General features: G+C 38.7%; 1 protein-coding gene across 1 annotated transcript in view; it reads right to left on the reverse strand.

The window, feature by feature from the left end:
- Positions 1 to 27,482, reverse strand: part of tepsin (TEPSIN adaptor related protein complex 4 accessory protein) — a 41,188-nt gene that overhangs the window by 9,529 nt on the left and 4,177 nt on the right. Inside the window, exons 3-12 of the mRNA XM_063074456.1 lie at positions 23,329 to 23,420; positions 20,799 to 20,892; positions 11,760 to 11,827; positions 11,503 to 11,587; positions 9,450 to 9,521; positions 5,689 to 5,883; positions 4,290 to 4,458; positions 2,859 to 2,972; positions 1,190 to 1,268; positions 656 to 790 (exon numbers count right to left, since the gene is read on the reverse strand). Of these exons, the coding sequence (XP_062930526.1) occupies positions 656 to 790; positions 1,190 to 1,268; positions 2,859 to 2,972; positions 4,290 to 4,458; positions 5,689 to 5,883; positions 9,450 to 9,521; positions 11,503 to 11,587; positions 11,760 to 11,827; positions 20,799 to 20,892; positions 23,329 to 23,420 (1,103 nt within the window). The remainder of the gene's footprint in view (positions 1 to 655; positions 791 to 1,189; positions 1,269 to 2,858; positions 2,973 to 4,289; positions 4,459 to 5,688; positions 5,884 to 9,449; positions 9,522 to 11,502; positions 11,588 to 11,759; positions 11,828 to 20,798; positions 20,893 to 23,328; positions 23,421 to 27,482) is intronic.

Raw genomic sequence — 27,482 nt, forward strand, 5'->3', positions numbered from 1 at the left:
TCAACCTGTATTAAGTCTCCAAACCGCATCAGGCAGGCCAGAGGTAATTCTGAAATACAGTCACTAATGTATGTGTAAGTAAATATGGAAGCAATCGAGTACACTACAGTCCCAAGCAATAAAAATTATAAATCATCTGGAGGATTGTTTCAGGTTGTGGTGGTGGAAGGAAGAATTTTAGCCATACGATTTCCTTGTTCTTACCGAAATTCTGCTACATTCACCTGAACAAGATCCTATCTCATTTTAGGGCACTATTCCATTGTGTTCTAAAGTGTGGGACTGTAATAATCAGCTAACAAGATTTATATCTTCATATATCAAAGTATAATTTATAAAAATATTATAAATTCCAATTGACTGGGATGATATAGTTTAAGGTAAAATGACCAAACAACAGGTCAATAAGGAGAATAATTAAAAGAAAATAAAATTGAATAACAATATACAGTACAATTTTGAAGAGTGAAATATTAACATTGAATAACTACAGCATTGACTCTTAGGCTAGAACATGAACATTAGACTTGAATTACTCAAACTTATTAAAATTAAAGGCATATGGAGAACATTTTAAAATATTATAAATGCTCAAAAGTTTTAGGGAAATATTTTCTTAACCACAGTAAATGGCTGATACTGACAGAAAACTTACCTTTGTGGCTCGATTGGTCACAGGTCCTGGTTCACCTTCACTCAACTGTTGCAAGCATTTGTGGGTGATTGCAAATATTTGGTCAGTTGATAACAGATCAGAGCACATCAGGGTGGTAAGAATGCTCATTGATCGCTTCAGCAAACAGAATTAGCAGAAAAATTATATTAAAAGAGGGCAAGCAATGTCTCCAAACACACATTAAGAACTTAACAAGTAAAGAAGTATAACTTGCTTGCAGTTATTTTTAAACAGATGTGATTTAAAGAATCCAAGCTGTCTGTGGAGGTCTAGTTCTAGGACTATCAATTGCTGAGAAAGAACTGATTATCGCACTGGATGTCAAATTCCAGGCTTCGTGCACAAGATGGTGGTTTATTATTATTAGCGCACGTATTAGCAAGTTTTGAAAAAGGCCTACATTCGCATTGTACCTTATCTATATGAACTGTGATATTTCTGAGACTTTCAAGGATAAAGTACAAAGAAACTTCTGTTAACAGAAAATAAAGTTCAAAATTTCACAGAAAATACCATGTTGACAATATCAGAGGGGTCCTTCAGTTTCTCGTTGAGAAGCTCTACAACCGCTTCACAGTTGAGTAATGCACACCTGAGGGTGGTCAGAAAAATACAGCGAGTTATTACAAAATAATTTTTGCAAAACAAAGTAATTTCCTAGAACAAAGTTTAAAATAGTTAAGTTGTTAAAATGATTAATGCTGAAATACATTTTCTATATGAAATATCTTTGGTGATGTCCTTTTCTTTCTCTTAAATTAGTCTAAGCTTTTTTCTGCTAGTCTTTTACCTTTTCTAGGAGAAACGGATTCATGATGAGCATGGGCTGCTTTAGGACGCAGTGCTTCCCAGCTGGTCTTTTATGATACCAATTTCTTATCTTATAAAGATTAGCTTTATCATCACATGTACATCGAAACATAGTCAAATCGAATCAGTGAGAACTGTGCTGGGCAGCCCCCAGGTGTTGCCACGTTTCCGATGCAAACGTAGCATACCCATAATTCATTAACCCTAAATCACACGTCTTTCGAATGTGGGAGGAAAACCCTTGCAGTCATAGGGAGAATGTTCACAACTCCTTACACCTTAAAGACAGTAGCAAGAATCGAACCCCAGTCTTGCAGATGGCATGCTACGCTACTATGCCGCCCACAAACAATGAGTTTGTTTGTTTGTGATTTCTGTCCATAAGCAGCCATTCATCAAGGTACAACTGATTTGATTTACTTCTCTGAAGCAGCTGGGCACTTAGGCCTCAGTGATTTGGATTCTCTAATTACCTGATGAAATGGTTTTGAAAATACCATTGGTTTTCAATATTGCGAAGGAAAGGAATGTTCCTAAAACATAAATCTAAGATCAGAAACCTGAACCCAGAAATAATGCTCCCGTTTGAATTTTAGAAGCCATTCCTAAGGGCTACACTACCAAGAGACCAAAGACATTAACCCTGAGTTCCCCATCTTGCAAAGCTACATGATCTACCCACATTTTCAACTTTTAGTTCAGATTTGCAATTTTGCTTGTAGATTGGCAGGAGACTAAAACAAATCTGCATTCAATTCATAGGCAGAGAGAATTCAGCTTTGGCCAACTGAGTCTGACCTAATTTACACCAGTTTACATAATTCCACACTAATCCTATTCTATTCTTCCCACATTCCCATCAGTTCCCCACAGATTCCACCATTCATCAACATACTAGGAACAATTTCCAGCAACCAATTAACCCACCACTCTGCATGTCTCTAAGATGTGGTAAGAAACCGAAGCAGCCGATGGAAATGAACGCACTCTCAGGAAACTGTGCAAGCTTCACCCACACAGCACCAGAAGCCAGATTCAAAGCCAGGTCGCTCGGACCATGAGGCCACTGTACCGTTCTTTTATTTAAAAAAAACCATTCTCAGAACTGAAGACAAACCTTAAACACTGTAAATTAATTGCCAAGAATTTCCTTATGATAACTGATTATAAACTTTCAATCAGAATTTAAACTATGAGAACCCAAAATTTATTAACAGGTCAGGATATCTAGATTTTAATCTTAAATGTATCAGGTTTCTACCATGAGTCCATTAAAGTGTACGTTAAATATGTAAAAATTTACTGATGATTACTTAACCCATACTCATACATGTGACTTGTTTAAGTGGCTCATTAACTGAAACATACTCACTCTTTGATAAAATGCTGCATTTCATCTCTGGTCAGGAACACATTAGACCCTTGGGTCAGGTTGTTCACCAAACTTATTTCTTGCATGCAGTCATTCAAGTTGACTGATTCAACTCTAACAAACAATCAGAGAGATTCATAAGACAGCTTAAACCTTCAAAAAAAATTCCAAATATAAATGAAATTTTGGTTTGTCTGTGAAATTTGCTAAGCTATATTAGGTCAAAATGTTTGTTGTCCTCACTGCTATTAAGTAAATAGATAACAAAAGATGTATCCATTATATTATATTAGCCACTTTAAAAGAAAGAAGCTTGGAGAATAACAGAACTTGTTAGAAAAGCTATCCGCAGAATGTGATGATAGACTTGGAAAACTTCAGCATTGTTCATCACAGAGATCTTGGTGGGATATGGTGACTCAGAAAGCTCTCTAGAAGCAGTGATTGCCTCCTGACTGGAGGTCATTATTCACCGTCACATTGTTCTCTGGAAGCAGGGATGCCTCCTTACCAGAGGTCACTAATTCACTGTCACATTATTAACAACATATCTCGTAACAGTGTGTCGCCATGAGGATCTCAATGAACAAGCATCCCTGCAGTAACTACTGGAGGAAGGATAATGTGGACTCAAACTGTGAGCATGTTCTGGCTCCTACCCATTCTCCATCTGCCAGAATCCCTTTAAAAGGCAAGAAAAGCAATGAACTAATGCATACGTACTCCTATTTTGAGGAGGACCATTCCCTTGATGAACATTCTGTGCAGTATTGATAATGCCCAGTTTGATTTGTGGTTCTGGCATTTTTTCAGTCCTGAAGAAGGGTGTCAGCCCGAAACGTTGATGATCTATTCATTTCCACAGATGCTGCCTGACCTGCTGAGTTCCTCCAGCATTTTGTGTGTGTGCTGTGTGTGATTTATAGTGTCTGCAAATGTGGGGGATATGTCAGATGAGAGGGGATCACAACTAAAGTGACTGGCCCCATATTATGATTGGTACAGTTTCATCTAGAAATTACTACCGATTTAATTTCCAGAGGTAAAATTGAAACTGGATCTTTTTTCCCCATACTGTGCTTTCCAATTGCTTGGCAACTGCACTCCATCTGTCACCTGTGGGTCAACTGACTTTGCATGTTCTCATAGTTTACTTTTCTGCCTAACTTGAGTATACTTCAGCTGCTCCATTCACCCCAGTGATAACTGTGAGCTGAAGCCGCACAGAAAAGAAAAACACAAATCCAGTTCGCTGTACGCAATCCTCCATGCAACAAGTCTTTTTCACCAGTTGTTTATGTTCCCAGACTTCCAACTGTTAACTTTTCTATTGTTTTCAAGTACGTTTGTTGATGCTCTGTGATCAGCGATAAGGCCCACATTTGTGCTTATATTAACTCCAACAAAGGCTGGCATTAAATTGTCATGTACCTTTCCATCAAGTCCCCACTCTCTCTGCTGCCTCCTGACTGGCTGTCTGTAGCGGCTTTGCCACTGCTGCCATCTGAAATATAATTAGTCTGTGACGAATTCTGGGAACTGTGCCCACTGTCACTTTCTTCCCAGCCTCCGCCTGGTTGACCGGGTTGACGACGAGACACTATAAAGGAATAGAAGTAATAATAATGGGACAAAATATAACTGTAGGACAAACATGGTAATCCCTCGATATTTGAGTGGCTAATACAAGGGGGCATAACTTTTAAAGGAAAATAGAGGAGGGGGGAATGTCAGAGGTACTTTTCTAACCACAGAGAGTGGTAAGTGTGTGGAACAAGCTATCAAGGGTGGTGGTAGAGGCTGATACTTTAGGAACATTTAAGGGAACCTTAGAAAGGCACATGAATGAAAGAACAATGGAGGGCTATGTGGGAGGGCAGGGTCATAGTGATCTTGAAGTAGGTTAACAGATTGGCACAACTTTGTGCATTGAAGGGCCTGTACTGTGTTGTAATGTTCACGTTCTTTTAGATTTCAAAAGTAAATCTCTGCTGTTGTATTTGTATAAAGATTACATTTTAAAGACAAGCTAAAGGCCAAGACAGGTTAATCTAAGACATTGCGGGAGAAAGATGTTTTTAAAAATATAGTTCATTTCAGGTTAAGCATGTCAATCAGCTTGAAGCATACGGAAGAAATGAGAAGGGAGAAGAAATTAAAGCTTCATTTGTCCATCAGTACACTGTTCAAGTGTGAGTTGATGTACAAATCGTTAGAGTAATTTTTGGGTTTAGGTCATTTACATTTAGCAAATGGCTTTGGCCACCAGGCTTCTGTTCCTTGACAATGTATTGTGGATTTAGTTTGTCACAATGCATTTTGTAAAAGCTGTGAATCCCAGTCCAGAGACGACACTGGCGTCTGTGGGATGGATGTGAACCAGAAGGTGTGAAGTTTGCATGTAGTTTCAAAGACAGCATTATCTATACCTTGTAAATATGGAATTGTCCTTTATGTTTAGCATATAAAATACCAAATAAATGTATCGTGGATTCAGTTTGGAACAATGGATTCCTAAAAGCCCAGTCCAGACACTGCTGGCACCTGTGGGATGGATGCGAATCAGAAGGTGTGAAGTTTGTATGTAGCTTCAAAGGAAAGCATTGTCTATACTTGTAAATATGAAATTGTCCTTTGTATTTAGCAAATAAATATCGAGCCCCACATTGGGCCAGCAGACCTTTCCAACGAAAGCGTCTTGGTATGATGCCTGCTGTACCTTGTTTTGTTGAATAAAGAAGCTGCTTTGTATTTACGAGTAACTCTCTCCAGTGATTTCATTCATGCAACAACAAAATGAAAACTGTCTAGTGCCTGAAGATTAACTTACATTTTGCACTCTGTGCACTAACAGGATTTTTAGGTTTTATTTCTTTTGCTTCAGAGGAGTTTGACAGCACTGGCTGGTAGCCCTCGCCATTGCAACTGTTTCCATAGTTTCTGGGGCTTTCTTGAGGAAGTACAACGTTCACTACTGCTTCTGCTGCTTTCTGTATTTTATTAAGAATAGCATCGCTGGTAGAACCTAACAAAAACAACAACAATTTTAATTGCTGATTGTAAGAGCCAGACTAATGACAAGCATATGTAATTTGAAGCTACATGTTGAGGTGACACAGAATTGATAAGTCAACACATAGGAATGTAAGGAAAAAACATTTTAAACCATTCATGGGTCACTGCAGGTAAAGTCAGTTACTACCCATCGTGAAATGGGTGGAGCCACATTCATAGTGATACAATTCATGTGATGAAGGTAGTCTCAAGCTACAATGGGAAGGAGTTCCACAATCCAGTAAAGAAGAAAGAAATCCAGTATAACTTCAGACCAGGAAAATTCATGACATGGAGGACGGTCTTTGATTTCTAGGCAATAGAGATCACAACTTTGGGAAGTGCCGTTCAAGAATTATTATAATTAACTGCAGGTCTTTTTGCAAATCATGCTGTATCGATGGTTGTGTTTGGAAATAAATATTTAAGATGATGGATAGAAAATTCAATTAAGCAACCTTCTGTGTCCTCAATGGTGTTGGGCTTTTTCTTAAATGTACATTAGAACTACGCTTGTTCAGGCAAATGGAAAGAATTCTATTGGACTCCTGACTTGCACCTCAGAACAACAGGTACACAACCTTTGACCTGCTCTTGTAGCCATACAAATACTCTGGCTATATCAGTAAAGATCCTAATCAATAGTGACACCCAGGATGTTGATGATGGGAAATGTGTTGATTTTAACGCTGTTGAACTTTAGGTGAAGGTGGTTAAACCCTTTTGTTGGCAAACAGTCTTTGCCTGGCAGATGGTGTTCATTTTACATCCCACTCATTGGATCAAATTTCAATGTTCTCTGAATGTTGATGTACATAATGTTGTTTTCCTTTGTAAAATTAATTTTTCTACGCTCCAAAGACAAGTCTACTCCAAGAACATTGCACCCTGCAGGGCTATTCCATCAGTGAGCTGCTCGTTGATCAGAGTAGCTGGACTGGTTGTCGGTAGCAGAGCCGGCTGAGGTGTTGAAGGGGCCAGCCGAGGCCGGGATGGTGTTGAAGGAGCTGGGATATCGAAGGAGCTGGTTTGGGTTTGGAGGAGCTGACATGGCTGCAGACCATATTGCTGCCTGCTACTCGGAGGCATCAAAGTCAGTGTAGTATAACCGTGCGAGATTGTCTCGGATATTTCATTTGCGATCACAAGACTCTGTTGGACAGTGATAATCTAAGCTGCCACAGGTCTGTTACCTTTGTTGGATGGAGGGACAGTCGACATAGGAGCTGTATAGCCTCAGCTGTAGTGAGAACTAGGCCACAAGCCTCGGGCTTGCCTGCTGCTACACACCAGGTGGGAGACACGGAAGCGCTACAGTGTGGTTAAGTTCAGCTGGGGCATCGCCTTGCCCACCAGTGCTGCCCTCCCATGTCTGAACGGTGGAATGACAGGTTGGATTGCGTGCAACTGTACACTGTTGCTAGTCTGTACCATCAATTGTCAGACATTGTAACTCAGGGTCTTGCACTATATATATGTTTTTTTTTGAGTGATATGCTTCTTTGAATGTGTTACTCACTTTTTTTGAATGTTTGCTTGTTATTTTTTAATGCTTTACACCTTGGCCCCAAAGGAACGCCGTCTCGTTCAGCTGTATCTATGTATGTCTGGCCTGAATGATAATTAAACTTGATTTGACGAGCACCGTCTGGTTCATCATTTGAAGAGTTGCCATTGGAACTGAAAGCAATGCAATCATACCACTTCCACATTTGAGATGGAAAGATTGTCATTAATAAGTATCTGAAAACTATTTTAAACTGCCTTTCTACTTGTTTATGCGACCAAAGCCTGAGTGCTCTGGATGCAGCAAAGGTTGAGGCCCTGGGCACAGCTGCTGAAGACTTGTGCTCCTGAACTAGTTGTACCTCTAGTTTAATTTATTGCAACACATACTAGTATCTGTGGGAAAATAAAGTCATAGAATACCTCTCATTAGAACAGAATTTAGGAGGAATTTCTTTAGCTAGTGGGTAGTGAATCTATGGCACTGCACTGGGGAACAGCTGCATCAATGACTTTAGACCGAGATAACTGATCTCAGATTAACCTTGTTATAATGAATGTTTTCATGCCACTTTCAATCACATGTTGTTTAGAAGTTAAGAACAATCATACTCACCTCAGCCAGGGAACTTAACTCTTTTTTGCAAATATTACTTTTTGACCATTAGGCATATTGTAAGTGTAGAATTAGGCCATTTGGCCTTTCAAGTCTGCTCCACCATTCCATCATGGCTGATTTATTATCCCTCTCAACTCCATTCTCCTGCCTTCTCTCTGTAAGCTTTGATGCCCTAACTAATCAACCTTACTTTAAATATACCCAATGACTTGGCCACCATAGCTGTTTGTGGCAATGAATTCCACAGATTCACCAGCTTCTAGCCAAAGAAATTCCTCCTAATCTCTGTTCTAAAGGGAGGTATTCTACAGCAATTTATTTTCCACAGATACTAGTACTGTATGTGCTGCAATAAATTAAACTAGAGGGATAACTAGTTCAGGAACGCAAGTCTTCAGTACCTCTGCCCAGATTTTGTCAGGGCCTCAAGCCATAGTAATGAAGTCACCCCACATGTCATCAAATCATTGACATTATCCACAAGAATAGGGTATTCAAATGATAATGATGGGGCGGAGTTTTAAAATGCCCAAAATAAATCTCAAAACACATAGGTGGAGGCTTTTTAAAATAAACAAACGTCAAAAATCAAATAAATGTCTGTGCTCAATAGCACAATCTGAGGAACAGTAATAAAATGTGGCGAAAGGAAGCCCAAATGGCTTCATTCCAGTCAATGCCTAACAATATGAACAAAGGTAAAGAAAGAAAGCTTCACGCTAAAGCAGTGAATGGATAGTTCATTACAGGGGTATATTCTGCATTTCATCAGGCAGTTTCAAGGAGAGAAGAGGCTGTGAATTAAGTGATAATTCGGAATACATACTACAGATGCTGAAAATCTGAAATGCAATAGAAAATGATGGAAATACTCAGAAGGTAAAGTAGTCTCCGCCAGCTCCATCTGGCTAATGGTGGGGCACTAGCCTCCCTACCATCAAGGACATCTTCAAATGATGGTGTCTCAAGAAGGCAATAAGAACCCTCACCACTCAGGACATGCCCTCTTCTCATTACTACAATCAGGGAGGAGGTACAGGAGCCTGCAAACACACAGCGTTTGAGGAACAATTTAATCCTCTCCTCCAGCAGATTTCTGAACTGCACATGAACCAATGAACCACACTATTTTGCGCCATTAATTTATTTTTATTTTTCTTATTGTAACCTACTGTAAAGTTTTTTTTTGTATTGCACTGCACTGCTACCTCAAAATAACAAATTTCACAACATTTGGCAGTGGCAATAAACCTGATTCTGAATCTGAGGATTTGTTAATGATTATAAACAGTTAAAAGTCATCAATCTGAAATATCAATTCTATTTCACTCTCTAAAAGTGTGCCTGAATTCTTGAGTACTTATATCATGTCGAATTAAAACAATAAGCACTCTACCAATTTCAGAACTCACCTGAAGACATTTTCCTTGGTGTGCACCCAAAGCCTTGCATTATGGACCCGGATGAAGGGCTTGATCCCATTCCTATAAAAGTAGTAACTTTTTTTCCCAAATTAGTTCTAATAACCTTTACTTTTCATTATATTTATAAACATATACTTATCTGCAGAACTGAACCAAAATTTGATCTCACAGTCTCTTGTGCTTAGTTTTAACATACATAGATCATTTACTTGGAATGCATCAGTCAACAACTGAACATTTCATTTATCTAATCACTGCGATCAACTAAACCCCAACAAACATTTTGGAAATTAAAAGAAATTGGTATGGAAACACCAATGCCCTTGAATGTAAATCCTACAAAAGTAGTGGAGATGGCCCAATCCCTTCTGGGTAAAACTCTCCCCACCATTGAGCACAGCTACACAAAATGCTGTCATAGGAAAGCAGCATCCATGATCAGAAACCCACCACCCAGGACATGCTCTCTTCTCACTGCTGCCATCAGGAATAAGGTACCAGAACCTCAGCACTCACACCACCAGGTTCATGAACAGTTATTGCCCCTCAACCATCAGGCTCTTCAACCAAAGAGGATAACTTCACTCCTTTTCACTTGCCCCATCATTGAAAAGTTCCACAAACTATGGACTCACTTTCAAGAACTCTTTATCTCATGTTCTCAATATTTATTGCTTATTTATTTATTTTTTATTATTATGTGTTTCTTTTTGTATTTGCATTTTCTTGTTTTTTGCACACTGGATGAACACCCATTGATTCTGTTATGGTTATCATTCTAATATGGATTTATTAAGTATGTCCACAAGAAAATGGATGTCAGGGTTGTATATGGTGACATATATGTACTTTGGTAATAAATTTACTTGGAACTTTGATCATTGAATAAATGGTGTTCTTTCTTCAAAGAAGTTGGACAGTCCCAGTTGTTAACTTAACCAAGGGCTTTTCTCTTTGGAGCGAAGGAGAATGACAGGTGACTTGACAAAGGTATTCAAAATGATAAGAGGCATACTGTAGATTGAGTGGATAGCCAGAGACCTTATACCCCCAATGCAGAAATGGCCAATAAGGAGGTCATAATTTTAAGGTATTTGGAGGACAATATAATGGAAATATCAGAGGTATATTTTTTAAACACAGAGTGTGATGAGTGCTTAGATCGTACTGCAATGGGTGGTGGTAGAGGCAAGTACATTAAGGGCATTTAAGAAACTCTTAGACTGAAATGTATGATCAAAAAATGCAGGGCTATGTAGGAGTGAAGGTTTAGATTGATCTTAGAGTACATTAAAATGTCAGTACAACATCATGGGCCAAAGGGCCTGAATTTAATAAATTTTCAGCTAAAGATCTCTTTGTGTTGCATATAAGGAGGTGCCTATCTCTTTCAAATTGACCTAGACCAGTTCTTTTCTGTCCAGGATTAATACTCTCATTTTATTTAATTATATTAACCTGATATTTTACATAGTTGCAGGCAATAATGTATTATCTATCGAACTGAAACCACTCTTACTAAACTCTATTCAACAGATGAAGGTATTTTCTTTCAAAGTGTCTATAGAATACATTAAACCTATCAAATGCAATGTTCAGTGTTCTATGTTCAACTGATGCTATTCCTTTTACAAAACAACATTTAGAAGCAACACAAATAACACATATAGCAAGCAGACATATATAATAAGCAACGCATATAACAAGCAGACTGCACTACAAATAGAATCTGGTTCAATAAGTTCTTATGATTTTAATTCAATGGCAATTTAACAGTTTTAATTAATTGCAATGATATTGTGACTAATACATTTAAACCTTCAGCACAGTTAAATAATATCAACCCGGTTAACTAAAGTAGTTGCCCCAAAATCCAATAAACCAAATCATTATGAATAGATTTTTTTTTAAATATCTACAAAGTCACAGACAAGGGACTCAGAAAAATGGCAAAATATTATTATAGTCAGAATTTGAAAGTAAATCACAAAATTAATTGGTGCATTTCAAACCTTACCAGTTTATAAACAATAATCCTTACCTATCTGTGGACCCAGTCGGGAAGGGGATGAAATGTAAGATGACTGATATGGCAAAGCATCAGAGAATAACAAATTTGCTAATTCCTGCCAAAAGAAAAGACAACAGTAATCACTGGCCCAACAGATTCCATGACCTCAAAATATAAAATACAACATCTACAGAACTAATATTCCATAATTTCAAACATTATTAATTTGAAAGCCAACACAGGACTCAAAATACACTGATTTAACCAAGCTTTAGGAATGTAAATACCTCTGCAGTTTTTCGTACTCTTTGGTATAAAGCATTTCCATGAAGTAAATCTGGTGGCCCACTGAAAACTGGCAAAAGAGAACAACCCATTTACTAATTAGAAACTACAGGACTGTTAGAAGCATGACTTTGATTCCAAGAATGAGTACAGTCTTACAAATGACATGTCAGAGTTTTGTTTTTCAATAAAATTATCATTCAAATACACATTCCTTTTCTGTTTCAACTCATATCTGAATTTAAAAATTAGACGCAGCAACTAGTATGGTGTTCACTAAAGGCTGATTTATACTTGTGCGTCAACTTGACACCGTAGAGCCCTACACAGAGCCTACGCGGATCCCTACGCCGTGGCCTGACGCACACCTCTCCCAAAATGTAACTGCGCATCGCAGCAACGCAGACTGCAACAACTGTGATTGGTCTGCTTGGTAGCATCGCATTTCCTCCTATGCTGCAATAGCTTCCCATTGGCCAACTGAAGGGCAGGGAAGGAACTCTGGCTGCAATGCTTTCCATAAAGCTTTACAGACCTCCGAAATTATGGAGGACACATTTCGCTTTTACAAAAAAAGACGCTCACTTTAAACTTGTTTACCCCGAGAAAGACTACCATGACCATGAAGCCTTGTGCGGGCAGGTGTGTGCGCATGAGTGACGTGTGCGAATTGCAGAGCGACGCAGACACACCAATTCACAAGCATAAATGCTCACAACGCATGTGGGTTATGGCGTCGAATTGACGCACAAGTATAAATCAGCCTTTAGAGTAACTGTAGACACAATGAACAAGCCAGGTAAGAGAATTGAAATTGTGGTGCAAGACTTAATATAATAGCTGAAAAAGTATTTCATTGCCAAAATACTGAAATCTTTGTCAAACAAACTCAGCGGGCCATTCTGAGACTATGAAGGCTAAATTCTGCAGCCCCTTTAAATGAATTTGGGTTTAATTCACGCCTGTTGCTTCTAATGCAGGCTGTTTGCCAACACTGAGCAGTCTGCTAACTACAATGACTGCAGTGCGCAGTTAGTATGAAGCACCCTGTTGAATTGTTGCATTCCGATGTGGGAGGAGGCGGGGGTAGAGAGATGATGTGTAAATCTGGCACCATTTAAAGCTAGTCTCCAGTACCAAAACCCAGCCTGTGCCTGTTAGAGAGGCTCCATTGTGGTTGCAGCAGATGACAGAATTCAGGGAAGATGTTCTTACTGAAACTGCAGACATCTGACAAACTCTTCCTTCCGAGCATTGAGAGTAGTTATGGCATACTCCAGATAACTCTTCGCCTCTCTCCGGCTCCCCACTTTCCCTGCACATGCTCTGCTATCCCGCCATGAAATACTTACTAGTGCATTCACTCCTGGGAGCAGCTGCTTTGTGCATCAGGTTTGACGGGAGAAAGCATGAGTCATTCTCAGCATGACTCCTTAGACTTGAGCAACTTTAGAAAGTGATGTACACACGTAGCATAGGCAATAGAAATCAGTCAGCAATTCGAAAGCAGGTGATGATTCCCCTGAATAGTATTAGAGGTTATGGAGCAGTGAAGATCTTTTTGAACTGAATACACTTTCAGCCATGCATGAATAACACAGGGCTTTAGCTGGAGTGTTCAGCTCCACATTGCCAGCCCTGGCATCAAATCAATGCTGTACACTGTGAAGGACATCACGATCCGTCACGATATTTCCAGCAGGCATTAGCTGCAGATGCCCATGTCCCACAGAACTGAAATATTCAGTTAGATCTATAAATCAACAGCCAATTTCTTGCAATTCCTCTTGCCCTCTGGAAATAGACTTTAACATCACTATTTTCCAATTACGTTCCCAGTCTTTTTGAGAACTATTCAAGATCATTGCCTCAGTTAATCCCTTGTGAGAAATTTGGTAAAAATTCTGCATAAAATGGAGTTAACAGAAATAGGCCTCCAGTTATCAATATTCCATAGTACGAGTGGTTTGAAAGGTAGTTAACTACTGTTAAATGTTATTTATCACTTTACCACAGAATAAAACTGTACAGGCAGTCCCCAGGTTACTGACGTCCGACTTACGGACAACTTGTACTTACGAACAGACTGCCATAAAGCCTATTATATTAAAAATTTCAGTTAAATACAATGGTTTGTAATAATGAACGCACGCACTACTTTGTGACGCTCATGAAAACATTGCGCGGCTTCAGCGGTTCGTCGGCTTGAGGAAGGAGAACGCCGTCCACCATTTTAAGTTGGATCACGTTGCCATTAACACTGTGTTGAGTGTGTAACTTTGTACTTGGCTTAAATTTTTCTCTTATTTACCCTTGTAACCATGCCTCAAAGCGTAAATCCAATGCACGTGCTGGTGATGTAAAGGAAAACAATCACGATTGAAAATAAAGTGGAAATAATAAAGCGATCGGAAAGAGGTGAAACGCCATCGGACATGGGAAAAGCGTTAGGCTACAGTCGGTCAACGATCGGCACAATAGCATTTGAGGAAGAAGACTGGGATCTAAAAACTCCAGAACTGAAAAAGTTTTTGATGAAAGAGTTAGCTGAAGCCTTTCGTCTCATTGAAGCAGGGATGGCAAAGTAAGAGGAGCAAGATCCTAATACAGAGAGGTTCACCAATGTTTACCGTTCAGTTACCAACGGCCTCAGCTGCTACAAGGCAATTTATGACGAGAAAAAGAAAAGCTCTGCATAGGAAGGTAAAATACATATTATATACTAAGACAAACATTTGACTAACTGACGCTAACATTATAACATTATAGTCGTCACATTATAAACCTCAAGACTACCCAGTCTTGTGTCATTCTCATCATTACTAGAATTTTAATCAACAGCACACAGATTAGTGCTGTTTTGAAACTGCAGCGTGACTTTTTATCTTTTTCTCTTCCCTGTGCAGTCCATTTATTTTTGTCTGTCCAACAAGCTCTTTGAAGGCGGGGAGATGGCGGCGCAACGCAGCTCGCAGTGGCCACTCCGGTGGTGATGTCTGTTATTTGTCAAGTAGGGTGCTGTGCACAATCCTGATTTGATGGAGACGGACGTGAGAGCACGGAGGAACATCTGGTGAAACTTCTGAAATGCCTGCTTCGCTGCCGCTGTTACTGTGTGGTCCAGAATCTCCGGAGAAGGCCCCGAGTCCTCAGCTTTGCTTGTTGCTCGGCGGCTGGGGCGGAGTCAAAGCGCTTGGCAGAGGATGGTGCTCGAAGAGGCTGTGTCGGAGGGGCTGGTCAGAGGCTCGAAGTTTTCGGACGGACTCAGAGTCCGCTGCGGTCGGGTGCTTCCAATGGTGCTGCATTGGCCAGTTGGCAGCGCTTGGAGGCTCATGGCAGGGAAAGTTCCTCCCTTCTGCCGCCTGCGTGAGATGATGAGTCTATCCGGACTTTGAGACTTTTTTTTACCGTGCCCATAGTCTGTTCTTTATCAAATTATGGTATTGCTTTGCACTGTTGTAACTATATGTTATAATTATGTGGTTTTGTCAGTTTTAGTCTTGGTTTGTCCTGTGTTTTTTTATGATATCATTCTGGAGGAACGTTGCATCATTTATTAATGCACGCATTTCTAAATAACAATAAACAAAAACTGAACTGAACTGAACTAAATAAGAACCATATATACCTGTTCCAACTTACCTACAAATTCAACTTAAAGACAGATTTAGGAACGGATCTCGTTCGTAACCCGGGGACTGCCTGTACTAAAATCTCAATACCCATACCTGATCTCACTAAGTTTTAAACAATCCTGGCCAGCAGCTTATCCATTTAAAAAACCATCAAGAACTTCTCCAACCTCAGCCACACAAACTAACAACTAATAAGTTCACACTATTCATTCTCAACATACATGAACCAAACTTTCTATACTTGCCAAGTTGTTACCGAACACAAATTATAAATTTCTTCTAAAATACGGACTAATAATGGTCAGACTAAATTAACTGGGATGCTCATTAAATGTTTCATTAATGCTCTTTTGTCTTAATTAAGCAACTGCATTTCTAAGTATTCGCTTTTACATTTAGCAAAACATTTTCTTGTCCACAAGTTGGAAAACCCTCTTCTCTTTAACTTCACACCTTTTTTTGAAAGGGTGTTATTGCTCTTCAAATCAATAAGCTGGAAATTTTTGACAGGGGTACAATACAACGTGATCAGCCTTTTAATTTTTTCTTAATATTGATACCTCTTGAAGCTGTGTGATGGACACTATTATAACCCACATTTCCCCTCCTCACTCTATCACGGGGCATTAGACACTCGCCAGAAGCACCTAGATTTGCCATACCAAAACCTAACTCTTTGTTATCTACACTTTCATTCTTGTCACTGTTTGTAGCTGTTTCATTCTTTTCAATATTCCCACCCAATGTCTTTCTCTTCTAGCACTGAAAACCTGCTCATAACCATCACACATGCAGCTTTACCAGATGTTTCTCTTGGATGCCAGTCATAAGATTAATATTCTTTCTTTGTTCATAGCTGAAATTCAAATTAATAACTTGTCTGTGTCCTCTTTGGTATAAGTAAATGAGGGTGTAGCTTTTTTTTAACCTATAGAACATCATTGGACTATTCAATAAGTTTTGAGTTAAAGATCTCTTTGTGTTGCATACAAGGAGGTGCCTATCCCTTTCAAATTGACCTAGACAGCTCTTTCCTGTCCACCATTAATACTCTCAATCTATTCAATTATATTGACCTGATATTTTACATAGGGGCAGGCAATAATGTATTATCTATCGATCTTATTACACTGCTTATACTAAACTCTATTCAACACATGAAGGTATTTCCTTACAAAGTGTTTATAGAATACATTAAACACCATCAACTCATCAGTGCACTGTTCACAATATAACCCCCTGATAGAATACACAATCTTCATTTTTTTAACAACACTAAGCAATGTCATTAGCCTTAGACTCCAGAATGCTATTCCTTGTTGACCTTTTACAACTTAATATAGACCTGTAAAATTAATATCTAAAACTTCAGAATCTAAAATTTTTATATTGTTAATTAAAATATCAAAACTATCATTAGACTGGGATACTTTAAAAAAAAATTAAAATATCAAGATTAGTACCAAAGCATGTGACCATCGCATTTAAATCCTCACCACACTTAATACCCTCAATACACACTAAGATGGAGGTACCAGAGGGAGCAAAAGATATATAAATAACATGCATCATCCTCAAAAGTAAACTCAAGCACCAACTGGGTTGAAAAGAGCCTGTCCACATCAGATGCATTTACCTCATGAAGTTCCTGTCGAGACCTCAGCAGGGAAACTGTTTCTCCCCAGGACCAACCACATCTATATCCGGATGCCCCATTTGGTCAACCTCAGCATCATTATTTTTAACCTACATAACCCCATTCAGTGGATGAAGCTGCTGCTTCTATGCACTTGCCAATTTGCTGATTGTCTTTTTTGTTTATTTTGTACCATTTGAACATTACACCTAGCTGAGGCTAAGATTGCTCAATACTTTCTTTCCTCTATAATCTGTCTTCATCACAGCTTCAACAATAATACACAAACATCTGAAGCATCAGTCTGGGCATGTTTAAGCTGTCAATTTAGCAGTTGACTTAGCCTCTCTTCCAAAAGAGCGGAGGGAGCAATTTAAAGAAACTTGTAAGACAGATACTAGCATATGACAATGAAACATGTATCATAAACCTGTGTTATTATCTACATTTCTTTTTTTAAGTTAGCTGTATTTACTCTGCCGATATTTGAAGCATAGCATTGATTGCCTATTCTTCTGCCTGCATTTTAATAATGATAAGTCTAACTATTTTATAGGTGGCAGGCACAATCTCTTCTCAAAGTTTATTCTTAACGATCCAAATGTTTGTAATTTTTTAAAATTCCTTCCACAACCTCCTTTTGCGCTATGATTCTCTTATTGCCACTTTACAAATGGTCACAACCAAATATGGTCCTACTGCTGCCGAAGCACTTAAGTAAAGACAATATAAATGTGTTCAAATCTGCGTTCTATCTGTATTTTTCCACAACACTTTGGGCTCCTTGTTTAATCAGGAAATAGAGTTCCTTTGTTTTGTAATGAACAATCAGTGCGAGTGTAATTATGACCTCGTTTTCAAGTCATTGCCATAAAATGAACATGGGTACAAAAATCTTTCAGGCTTATACAAACACATGAAAACATCAATCATCTTTAGAACTTCTGTGGTCCTAAGAAAGCCCTGGAGGTAGCCCTGGGATATTCTCTCTCAGAAATAGGTTAAGTTGATTTGACTGCTGAAATGTGATTAGCACAATGTTTCATTTTTGGCAAAGTTACAGATGTTTTGAGTAGAAAGAGAAAAACATTTCTTAAGTCCATTTTCTTCCTCTAATAATTTCAATTAGCTTAATAATCAATAAAAGGCATTTTCTAATGTCTGAACAGGAAAGTCTGAATGTAGTTGGCTCATATTCACTGGATTTTAGTAAAGTGAGATGGGACCTCAATGAGGCTTACAGGATTCTAAGAGAAATTAAAGGATAGATGCCATGAGGCTGTTTGTTCAGGATACAGGATCTAAAACGGAGGATCATAGTCGCAAGATCAGGAATTAGTCAATTCACAGAGCAATGAGAAGAAATCTTGTTACACAGGCTACTTCATGGTGTGAGGATGTTATTTAAATTATGTGATTTTCACTGAAGATTTGTCTTTCAATAATGAAGGAAGATTATTGCTGAAACAGCTGAAGGCTGTTGGATTCAGTACACTATCTTGAAGAACTCCTACACTGAGATCCTGATTAACTTCTTAAACATCAGCCATCTCCCTTTGCCTGACATCCCCCTCCTGCTTAGTGGGGAGTTTATTCCTTAGTTCCTGTTACTAAATCTCCTTTCAGTCAAACTCAGTGGGTTGGGCAGAAGGAGGAAAAAAGCGCGGGATGCAGGTTACGTTAAATTGGAAAATTCAGTGTTCATGCCATCAATTTGTAGGTTATCCAGGTGGAATAGGAGACACTGAGTCAAATATTACTGGAATTCTTCAGCCCAGGCTTGGACCAAGGCTACAATGTGTCTAGAGCAGTGATAAAGTCCAAACTGCACATCTGTGAACACATGCCGACAAGGTAAATACAGTTTCATACACCTTCTATCAGTAATTGACAAAAGCAGCAATTAACCTGTTTTTTGCTGACTGATCATTCATGGACAATTTTCCAGTTACATAGGTGCGAATATGATAACTGTACTGAAACAGTTTGGCTATGATTGCATTTAGTTTTCAGAAGAAGTCTTTGTACCATGCTGGGGTATTCAGAATCAGAATCAAGTTTATTATCACCGTCATATATGATGTGAGATTTGTTGTTCTGCAGTAGCAGTACAGTGCAAGACACAAAATTACCAAAAATGTTTAAAAATTATGCAAAAATAATGAGGTAGTTCATAAGTTAATGGACTATTCAGACATTGCATAGGAGAAGAAGCTGTTACTGAACCATTAAGTTTTGGTCCTCAGGTTCCTGTATCTCCTTTCTGATGGTACTAACAAGAAGGGGTGAGTGCCCGTAAAGACGTCGTCAACGATTATAGCGGTGATGGAGCTGGTAAAGTCTACAATCCTCTGAAGCCTCTTGTGGTCCTGTGCATTGGAGCCTCCAAACCACACAGTGATGCAAACAGTCAAAATGCTCCCAATTGTAAAAACTTGCAAGAGTCTTTGGTAACATACCAAATCTCCTTAAGCTAAATGCATCACACTTCCAGGAATGGCAGGTGTGCAATAGTCCTAACCCCCCACCCATATATTACTAATTTTGGACTGCACTCCTGAAGTTTTAGAGTTTATTTTATGTATATATTTTTTGTCATGCTGCAAAACGTTGAGCTGCTAAATTGTGTTTCATTACTCCACAACAATGACAATAAAGATATTCTTCTTCTTCCTCCTACAAAGTGGGGCTACTGACGTGTCTTTTGTTCGTGATTGCCATTCTATCCATACTCAATATAAGGAACGCAAACACGAGGAAATCTGCAGATGCTAGAAATTCAAGTAACACACACAAAACGCTGGCGGAACACAGCAGCATTTTGTGTGTCTTTCAATATAAGGAACCCATGTTCTCATTTGAGTTCTATTTACAGGAGTGATGATCACTCCTACCAACACCATCAAGGGCAGATCCAATGGTTCCCTCTCCATGCATGGATCCAGTCTGATAACCGTGTACTTCTCCATTTGGCCAAGTTAATCACTGGTTGTACTGTCAAGTCACCCCTGATGATGGACACTGAAGCCTGCCTCCCAGAGTGCATTCTGCTCCTGTCACTTTCAAGCTTCTTTCATCTATCGTTCAGTATAAAGATATGGTACATTTAACAACAGAGCGAGGTGGTAATCAACAGAAGTTTTTCATACCCTGGCTTCATGGGGTCTGGAGTCCCAGGGCAACTCCTTCCCAATTGTACAAGTGGTGGCTCTGTCATGACTGTGAACTTAATCTATAAAGGGACTGTGATGAAGGAGATTGGAATGTTGACTGAAATACATAATTCCATGAGTTGGCTGTTATTTACTTAGTCTATGGGACAGCTCTGCAGTTTGGACAGTCCCCATCGTCTGTGAGGAATTTTTTTGCAAGTTCAACTGGGCTGGCAACAATAACATTACATCAGTGTTTATTAGTTCAATAAAGTAATAAGAAACATATTTTACTGATCATTTACAATCTTCCAATTGGGAAAGTATTTAAATGCAGGTTCTTATTACCCATGATGAGGTGAGACACAATAATGGTGAAAAGTACTAAACACACAATCATCAGAAATTTAATTTAGAAATACGGAATAGAAGATTGTTGGGAACTGAAAACAAATGGAATTCGTTTACACTCTACGTTTTCACTCTGCTTAAAGTTCTTTGAAAATCCTCTGGGCCGTATCTGCCATCATTTTATATGCAGAAGCTGAAGTTGTCATTTTGTTATATCAAGAGAAACAGCATCTTTTAAAACTTGTATTCATTTTTTATATCTCTTACCTGTTACCTCCTGAATAAGAGTGGCGTTTCTCCGAAGCTCCAATGTAAACTGAGGGGAACCATGGCTGCAGACATACTGCAATATTTTGAGAACCTATCAATTAACACAAAGATTGAGAAGACAGTTTTGTTGCACAGTGGTGTAGTCATTCAGAATGTTTGTTGTGTGTAGTTTTTCATTGATTCTAATGCATTTCTTCTACTGTGAAAGCCCGCAAGAAAATGAATCTCAGGGTAGTATATGGTAACATATATGTACTTTGATAATAAATTTACTTTGAACTTCGGTCAATTTTTCTCTATCCATGGTTTGATACTCTTTCTGATCTTCATACAACCAGATAAATAATGAGATTTCTCAGATACAGTAGGTTGTAGGTGTTGAATCCTTACACAAGATGGTTGGAAACAAAACCCTGACCATGTCAAAATATTGGGAATATAACTTCTGCAGTTCATTTATATATACGAGTTGTTCTTCTATTACATTGGCAAGGTAACCAAATCAAGGAAATTGCAGAGACTTGATTGGAAATCACAGACCTGAATTAACTTTGCATTTGTTGCAGTCATAAACATCCTGGGGTTCTATAGACCCCTTTGCTAATGGTAGGGGTCCATGGCATAAAAAAGGTTGGGAACCCCTGGTTTATTCCCTTTTTAGCCCAAAATTTAATCTAATATCTTTATAGGCAATGCTTTAATAAAAAGGCACCAACTTTTATGTCCCTTTTGTAAATTTCAAACTAAATTATAACTATTACAAGTAACTTATTGAAATTTTAGACTGCACTTAAGACATCCTTCTATGCTATCCAGGAGAGAAAAGGAAGTGTTACAACAGCTATATAAATTAAATGCTGGTTGGATTAAAACTATTTACCCATTGTATGGAATATCCTGAGGTAGACAATTTTAGATTAATTGGCCCAAGAACAATGTCAAGCATAGAACATTAACTCCCAATGTTCAAGGTTAATTAGGAATCACCAGCTCAAACAACTGCACAAATAAAAACAAATGCAATTCCCAATTTATCAAGTTTTGGGAAGGTCAACACCAACCTTCTCATCATTCCTGACCATCACAGCATCCTCTTGGATACATGGCAATATAAAAGCCAATGAAATTAACATTTCAAACTAAATTTATAAACCATAGTATGTCAACCACTGTACAGACTTTATCTAATTCTCTTAGATCCTTTATTGATCATGCTTTTATGTGTCCTAGTGCCCCTATCCAATTACTGTAGCTAACTGCCGGAAAGCTGTTCAGCTCTGTGGTTTTTTGAGCTGGTGAATCTCAGCAACTTCTGGCTGGTGGTCAAAGAAACAAAGAAAACAACTAAATGTTTAATCACATTTTTTCTGGTAAACGATCATTGCAAACAATGGCATGTAATTTCCCTTTGGACTTGGAGGCAATTCGATGCAGCAGAACCGAGGCGAGGCAGCAGGCCCATCGCTGAGAGCAAGGAAGATCCACGGTTCAATCGATTTAAGCGTGGGTGGGCCAAATGGGAAAGGTCAGGTACATGGTGAATCGAGGCGGTGAGGTCCAGGCCTCAGAGCGTATTGAAGCGACAGAACCCAATTTTTGGACAACGATTTAAGTGCTGGGACAGACTGAAAAGGTCAGGGTGTCGGGGCCGGAGGTGAGGGATAGACCAATTGAGCTCACTGCTCTGCAAGGTTGGCCCTGTACTGAAATAAGGCTCTGTAGATGGACTCTCTTTGTGGACTTCAGAACGTTATTTGCTTGCATTTATTGTTTGCATGATTTGCTTTTTTTCCCCCTCTGCACATTGGGTGTTTGACGTTTTTTTTTAATGGGTTCTTTTGGGTTTCTTTGTTTTGTGGCTGCCTGTAAGGAAACGAATCTCAGGGTTGTATAATGTAGACAGTACATACTTTGATAACAAATGTACTTTCAACTTTTAAATGATCTCAAGCATGAGTGCAGTGGTCTGACTCTTTCTAACTATTCTATAAAATGAAAGGTGGCAATTGAGGGAACATGAAGGATGGCATTTTAAAACTGATGTACTCACGAGGCTCTACCCCAATGAACTAGGTTGTTGTGTCTGTGCACAACTACATATGTATTAAATAAAAGCACACACATGGGAGATGGTTTTAACTGATGTATTCACATTGCAGCGCGAGAGAGAGAACAGTGTGCATTTGTAAACAGCACATACGCAGACAACAGATCAATACATAGTGCTGGGGGGGGGGAATTGATTATTGCTCAAAAAGAAATAGATCCATATATTACATAGGTGATCTCTTGAAGGACAAACTGACGCTGTGTTGTAACCATCATACATGTCACCATCCACGTACTCCAGCCATCGGACTTAACATCACATTATGTTGGCATATTGTTGCAGTACACTTCCGCAAAACAGGAAAGCGTTTACAAAACAATGAAGACAAACAAGATTTTCAGAGAACTGAGGGCTTCAAAACTATGCTTGATTTGTAGTGGCAAAGAATACATGAAGCCAAAAGGAAAGACCACCAACCTTCAGTTTGACATTACAGGAGTTGCTTTGCAGTCGCTCCAGCAAGTACTCAAGCAGGCACAGGCAAGCTCCCACAGACTCGTGAGAAATCTCTGTAGTTCCATTCAGTTATGGGAAAAAAAGCAAAAAAAAACCTTGCACCATCCACATAAGGACATTTATTTCTCTCACACAATCAAAAACAATCTGCTAGATAAAAGAATAAATAGCACCAGTGTCTCATACTTTTAATGCACAATATACATTTCAGAGTATCTTACAATGAAAAAGCAACAGAAACACCAAACCAGGTAAATAATGAAACTTGTGTAAAATGAGATATGAGAAGTAGAAATAATGGATTAAAGGGTTTAGGAAGCGAGTTCCAAGGAGTTAGACAAAGGCAAACAAAAGTTCTCCAACCCCGGGTGGCACAATAGCGTAGTGGTGAGCACAATGCTTTACAGTACCAGTGACTCGGATTCATTTACTGCCACTTGCTGTAAGGAGTTTGTACATTCTCCCCGTACTGTGTGGGTTTCCTCTGGGTACTCCGGTTTCCTCCCACAGTCCAAATACGTGCTGGTTGGTAGATTAATTGTCCCGTGATTAGACTAGGTTAAATCAGGGGTTGCTGGACAGTGCGGCTCAAAGGGCTGTAAGGGCCTGTTCTGCGCTGTATCTCAAAAAATAAATAATGGAGCAAGAAAGGATGCACATAAGCATTAAAAATAACATCTTGGAGGAGGGCTGTAATGAACTGATGACAAACAAAATAAAGATATTAAAATTTAATGAAGAGATTATGAGCTTCAATGTAACTAAAACAGGCAATGCTTTTAATTGTTATTGTGGGCATTATTGGCAGAAAGTCTGAAATGAGGGAGTGGCAAAAGAACAAAGTTGGTTGCTGAAATAAGTGGAGATGATATAGACGGTGCACCGCAGCTCATGGCTGACATAATTAATGTCAATGGCTTCACATAGCCCAAGGCTAAGAAATAAAATGAAATTAACTTCAACAGCACAGGCTTTGAGTTAAGGTCAGAAAATACCATCTTCGCAATGCATCAATGCACATGATCAGAAGAGGCTGCAGAGGATCGGAGGCTCATACAGCTCCATAGTGGCACAAAGCTCCCCACAATCAAGGACATCATCACAAGGCAGTGCCTCAAGAAGGTAATATCTATCGTTCAGGACCCTCACTATCTGGAACATGCTTTCTTATCACTACCATCAGGGAGGAGGGATTGGAGCCTGCAGACCCACACTCAACACTTTAGGAACAGCTTTTTCCCCTCTGCCGTCAGTTTTCTGAATGTTCCATGAATTCATGAACACTGCCTCACTATTCCTCCTTTGTACTACATATTTATTTTATTCTTTATTGTAGTTTGGAGCAATTTTTTATGGCTTGCACTGTACTGTTGCCATGCCACAACACAACAAATTTCATGACCTACAGTGTGTCAGTGATAATAAACAATTCTGATTCAACAGGAACCTGCAACTCATTGAAGATCTGATGTGCAACAAGCAGTCTGCCAATACAGAGACAATTTGGGATTTATGCAGGCATAAAACAAAGATGAATCTATTAAAATAAAAATAAAAATGGATGCAAGGCTACAGATTCGTCAGTAAGGATTAACAGAAAAAAAGACGACAGAAAAATGGATATGTGAGACTGGAACACTGCAGGACCAGACATGAAGCTGAATAACGGAAGGGGCGGGTAAAAAAGAAATTATAATCAACTTATTAAACTTTCAATTGATTTGTTATAACGTACAAACTTACAGGCTGGTTTGCTGTTTTACAGCCTGCATGAACATGATGGATTGAAATGTTTCTGCCTGTTTCTACATTCATAGAGAACAATAAATACAGAAACAATGGTGTCACTACCATTTGTTTAGGCTGGCCAGATGCAATGATAGAAGGATCAGAATGTATAATTTGGGGGGGATCTAGAAAAGGAGCTGGGGAGGGAAGGCATATTGAGGATTTCAGAGGAAATTCATTAAGAAGAATCAGTTTCATTCCTTTAGATTCTCCATTATGCAGGAACTTAACTACCTTTTGTAATGAAGTGAAACCAGAAAACGTTATTACAATCATCATCAGTTTCATTTTTCCAGATAAACGCTGGGCAGTTGAAATTATTGTTCAAATAAATAAACAAATCTCTGTTCCTCCAAATAAGTTTAAATTTTTTTGCTGTCTTTAGACTTCTTTGTAGCTTTTTATACATGTCCATGCGGTCTTTAAATACTTTTTCACTGTTCTCCAACCTTAGAAAAGCACATTCACTTTGCTATCTTCCAAGCTATTCAGCCACAGAAGCTTCTGCAATTTCTTTTCTTACATATGCATGACTGATCCTGGACAACATCATCCAAAACCAAGGCACATTTCTATCTGCATACTGACACCATTTAGTTCTGTCACGCCTCCACTGTCATTGTCAGATATTTAAAATTAATTGAGCAGGACATGCCCCCAATTAAATAATGAGATAATCAAATCCACTGCTCCATTCCACAAACATTAACTCTATATTTCTCCCTGGTAGTTACCTGAGAATGGCTGGAACTTCAATATCATATCTGCCCCGAGATTAACTATAAACTGACCAGTTAACATTTCTACCATTATTCTGATCTCTTTTTATCTTCTCAACTTTTCCTTCACATCAGCATTAGGGCATCTGCAGCCATATACCGCAATCATGTCTTTGGTAGCCCTAGACTTGACTATTCCAACACACTCCTGACCTGCCTCCCTTAGTCTAGAAACTAGGATCATTCAAAATATATACTGCCCATCTCCTAACTTGCACCTTACCTTATTTCCCATCATATTGGTCTTCAGTGACTTATGATGCCTCTCAGATTAAATACTTTGATTTTAAACCTCTTATTTTTCCCTCCCTTCAAAAATATTCTCCCATACATTAAATCATACATGAACTCTCTGTAATCTTTTCCAGTCTCTCAAACCTCCAAAAAGAAATACAGAACTTCTTCAATTTTCTTTCCAAGCATTTGATTTTAATTGTTCCACCATCTAGAGGTCATTTCTTCATCTATCAAGGCCCTAAACCTGGCCATTTCTCTAGCTCCATTACAATTACTCCTTCAAACCTATCTCATTGTCTAAGCAGTTTGTTTTGCAGTAATATTGTATATTGAAAACACTCCTTTTAAGTGCCTTAGAACACAAAAGGCACATTATAATCACATTTTGTTGTTGTACAGGAGATATATATGGTGCCTACATCAATAAGCAATGACTCTCTCAGGAAGTCAACAGAGAATCATTTTGCAAGACCTTGAAATAATTAGACCAAAATAGAAGTATATTTTCCATTAGAATTACATTTGGTGGCTCTTTATGATCATGGCCATGCTCAATGTATTGGATTTTCAGAACAATACAACTTTTAAAAGTGGGAATATATAGTCATGTTGTTTACTAGAAGAATTGGAATCAGGTTTAATATCACTGGCATATGTCGTGAAATTTAACTTTGTGGCAGCAGTACATGACAATAGAAAGAAAAAACTGTGCATAGTTAAATATGTAGTGCAAAAATATAGGAAAGAAAAAAGTAATGAGGTACTAGAAGAGTTTATCTTTAGAAAAGTTCAGTATAAATCCAGGATGATGAAATTATACAGATGGTGTTACACAAAATTCTAATAATTTACACGAAGATCATGACAATGAGTCAGAGCTGTTAAGTTGTTTAGCACAGAAACGGGTCCTTCAGCCCAACTTGCCGATGCTAACCATGATGCCTAACTACTTAATCTCAACTGTCCACATTAGGCCATTCACCTCCATTTGCTTCCTAGCCAGTGACCTGTCCAAATGTCTTTTAAACATTGTATCTATCTCTACCACCTCCTCTGGCAGCTTGTTCCATATAATATACACTATCAGCCCATGTCATCCTTCTCAGGGAATACGAACTTGCACCCCAAGCTCCTTCTGTACATCAACACTTCTGAGGTCGCTGTCATTTACTGAATATGCCCTGTTGAGTTGTGATTTGCTAAGGTCAGACAACAGTGCAGTGCCAAGTCTCAAAAGTAGTTTTTGTTTCTTAAGTTTTGTGATTTAAGCTTTCTTATCAAGTATTTGCTATTTATGTAACGGTCCTCATA

This window comes from Mobula hypostoma, chromosome 22, assembly GCF_963921235.1.
Source record: "Mobula hypostoma chromosome 22, sMobHyp1.1, whole genome shotgun sequence".
Taxonomy (NCBI): Eukaryota; Metazoa; Chordata; class Chondrichthyes; order Myliobatiformes; family Myliobatidae; genus Mobula; species Mobula hypostoma.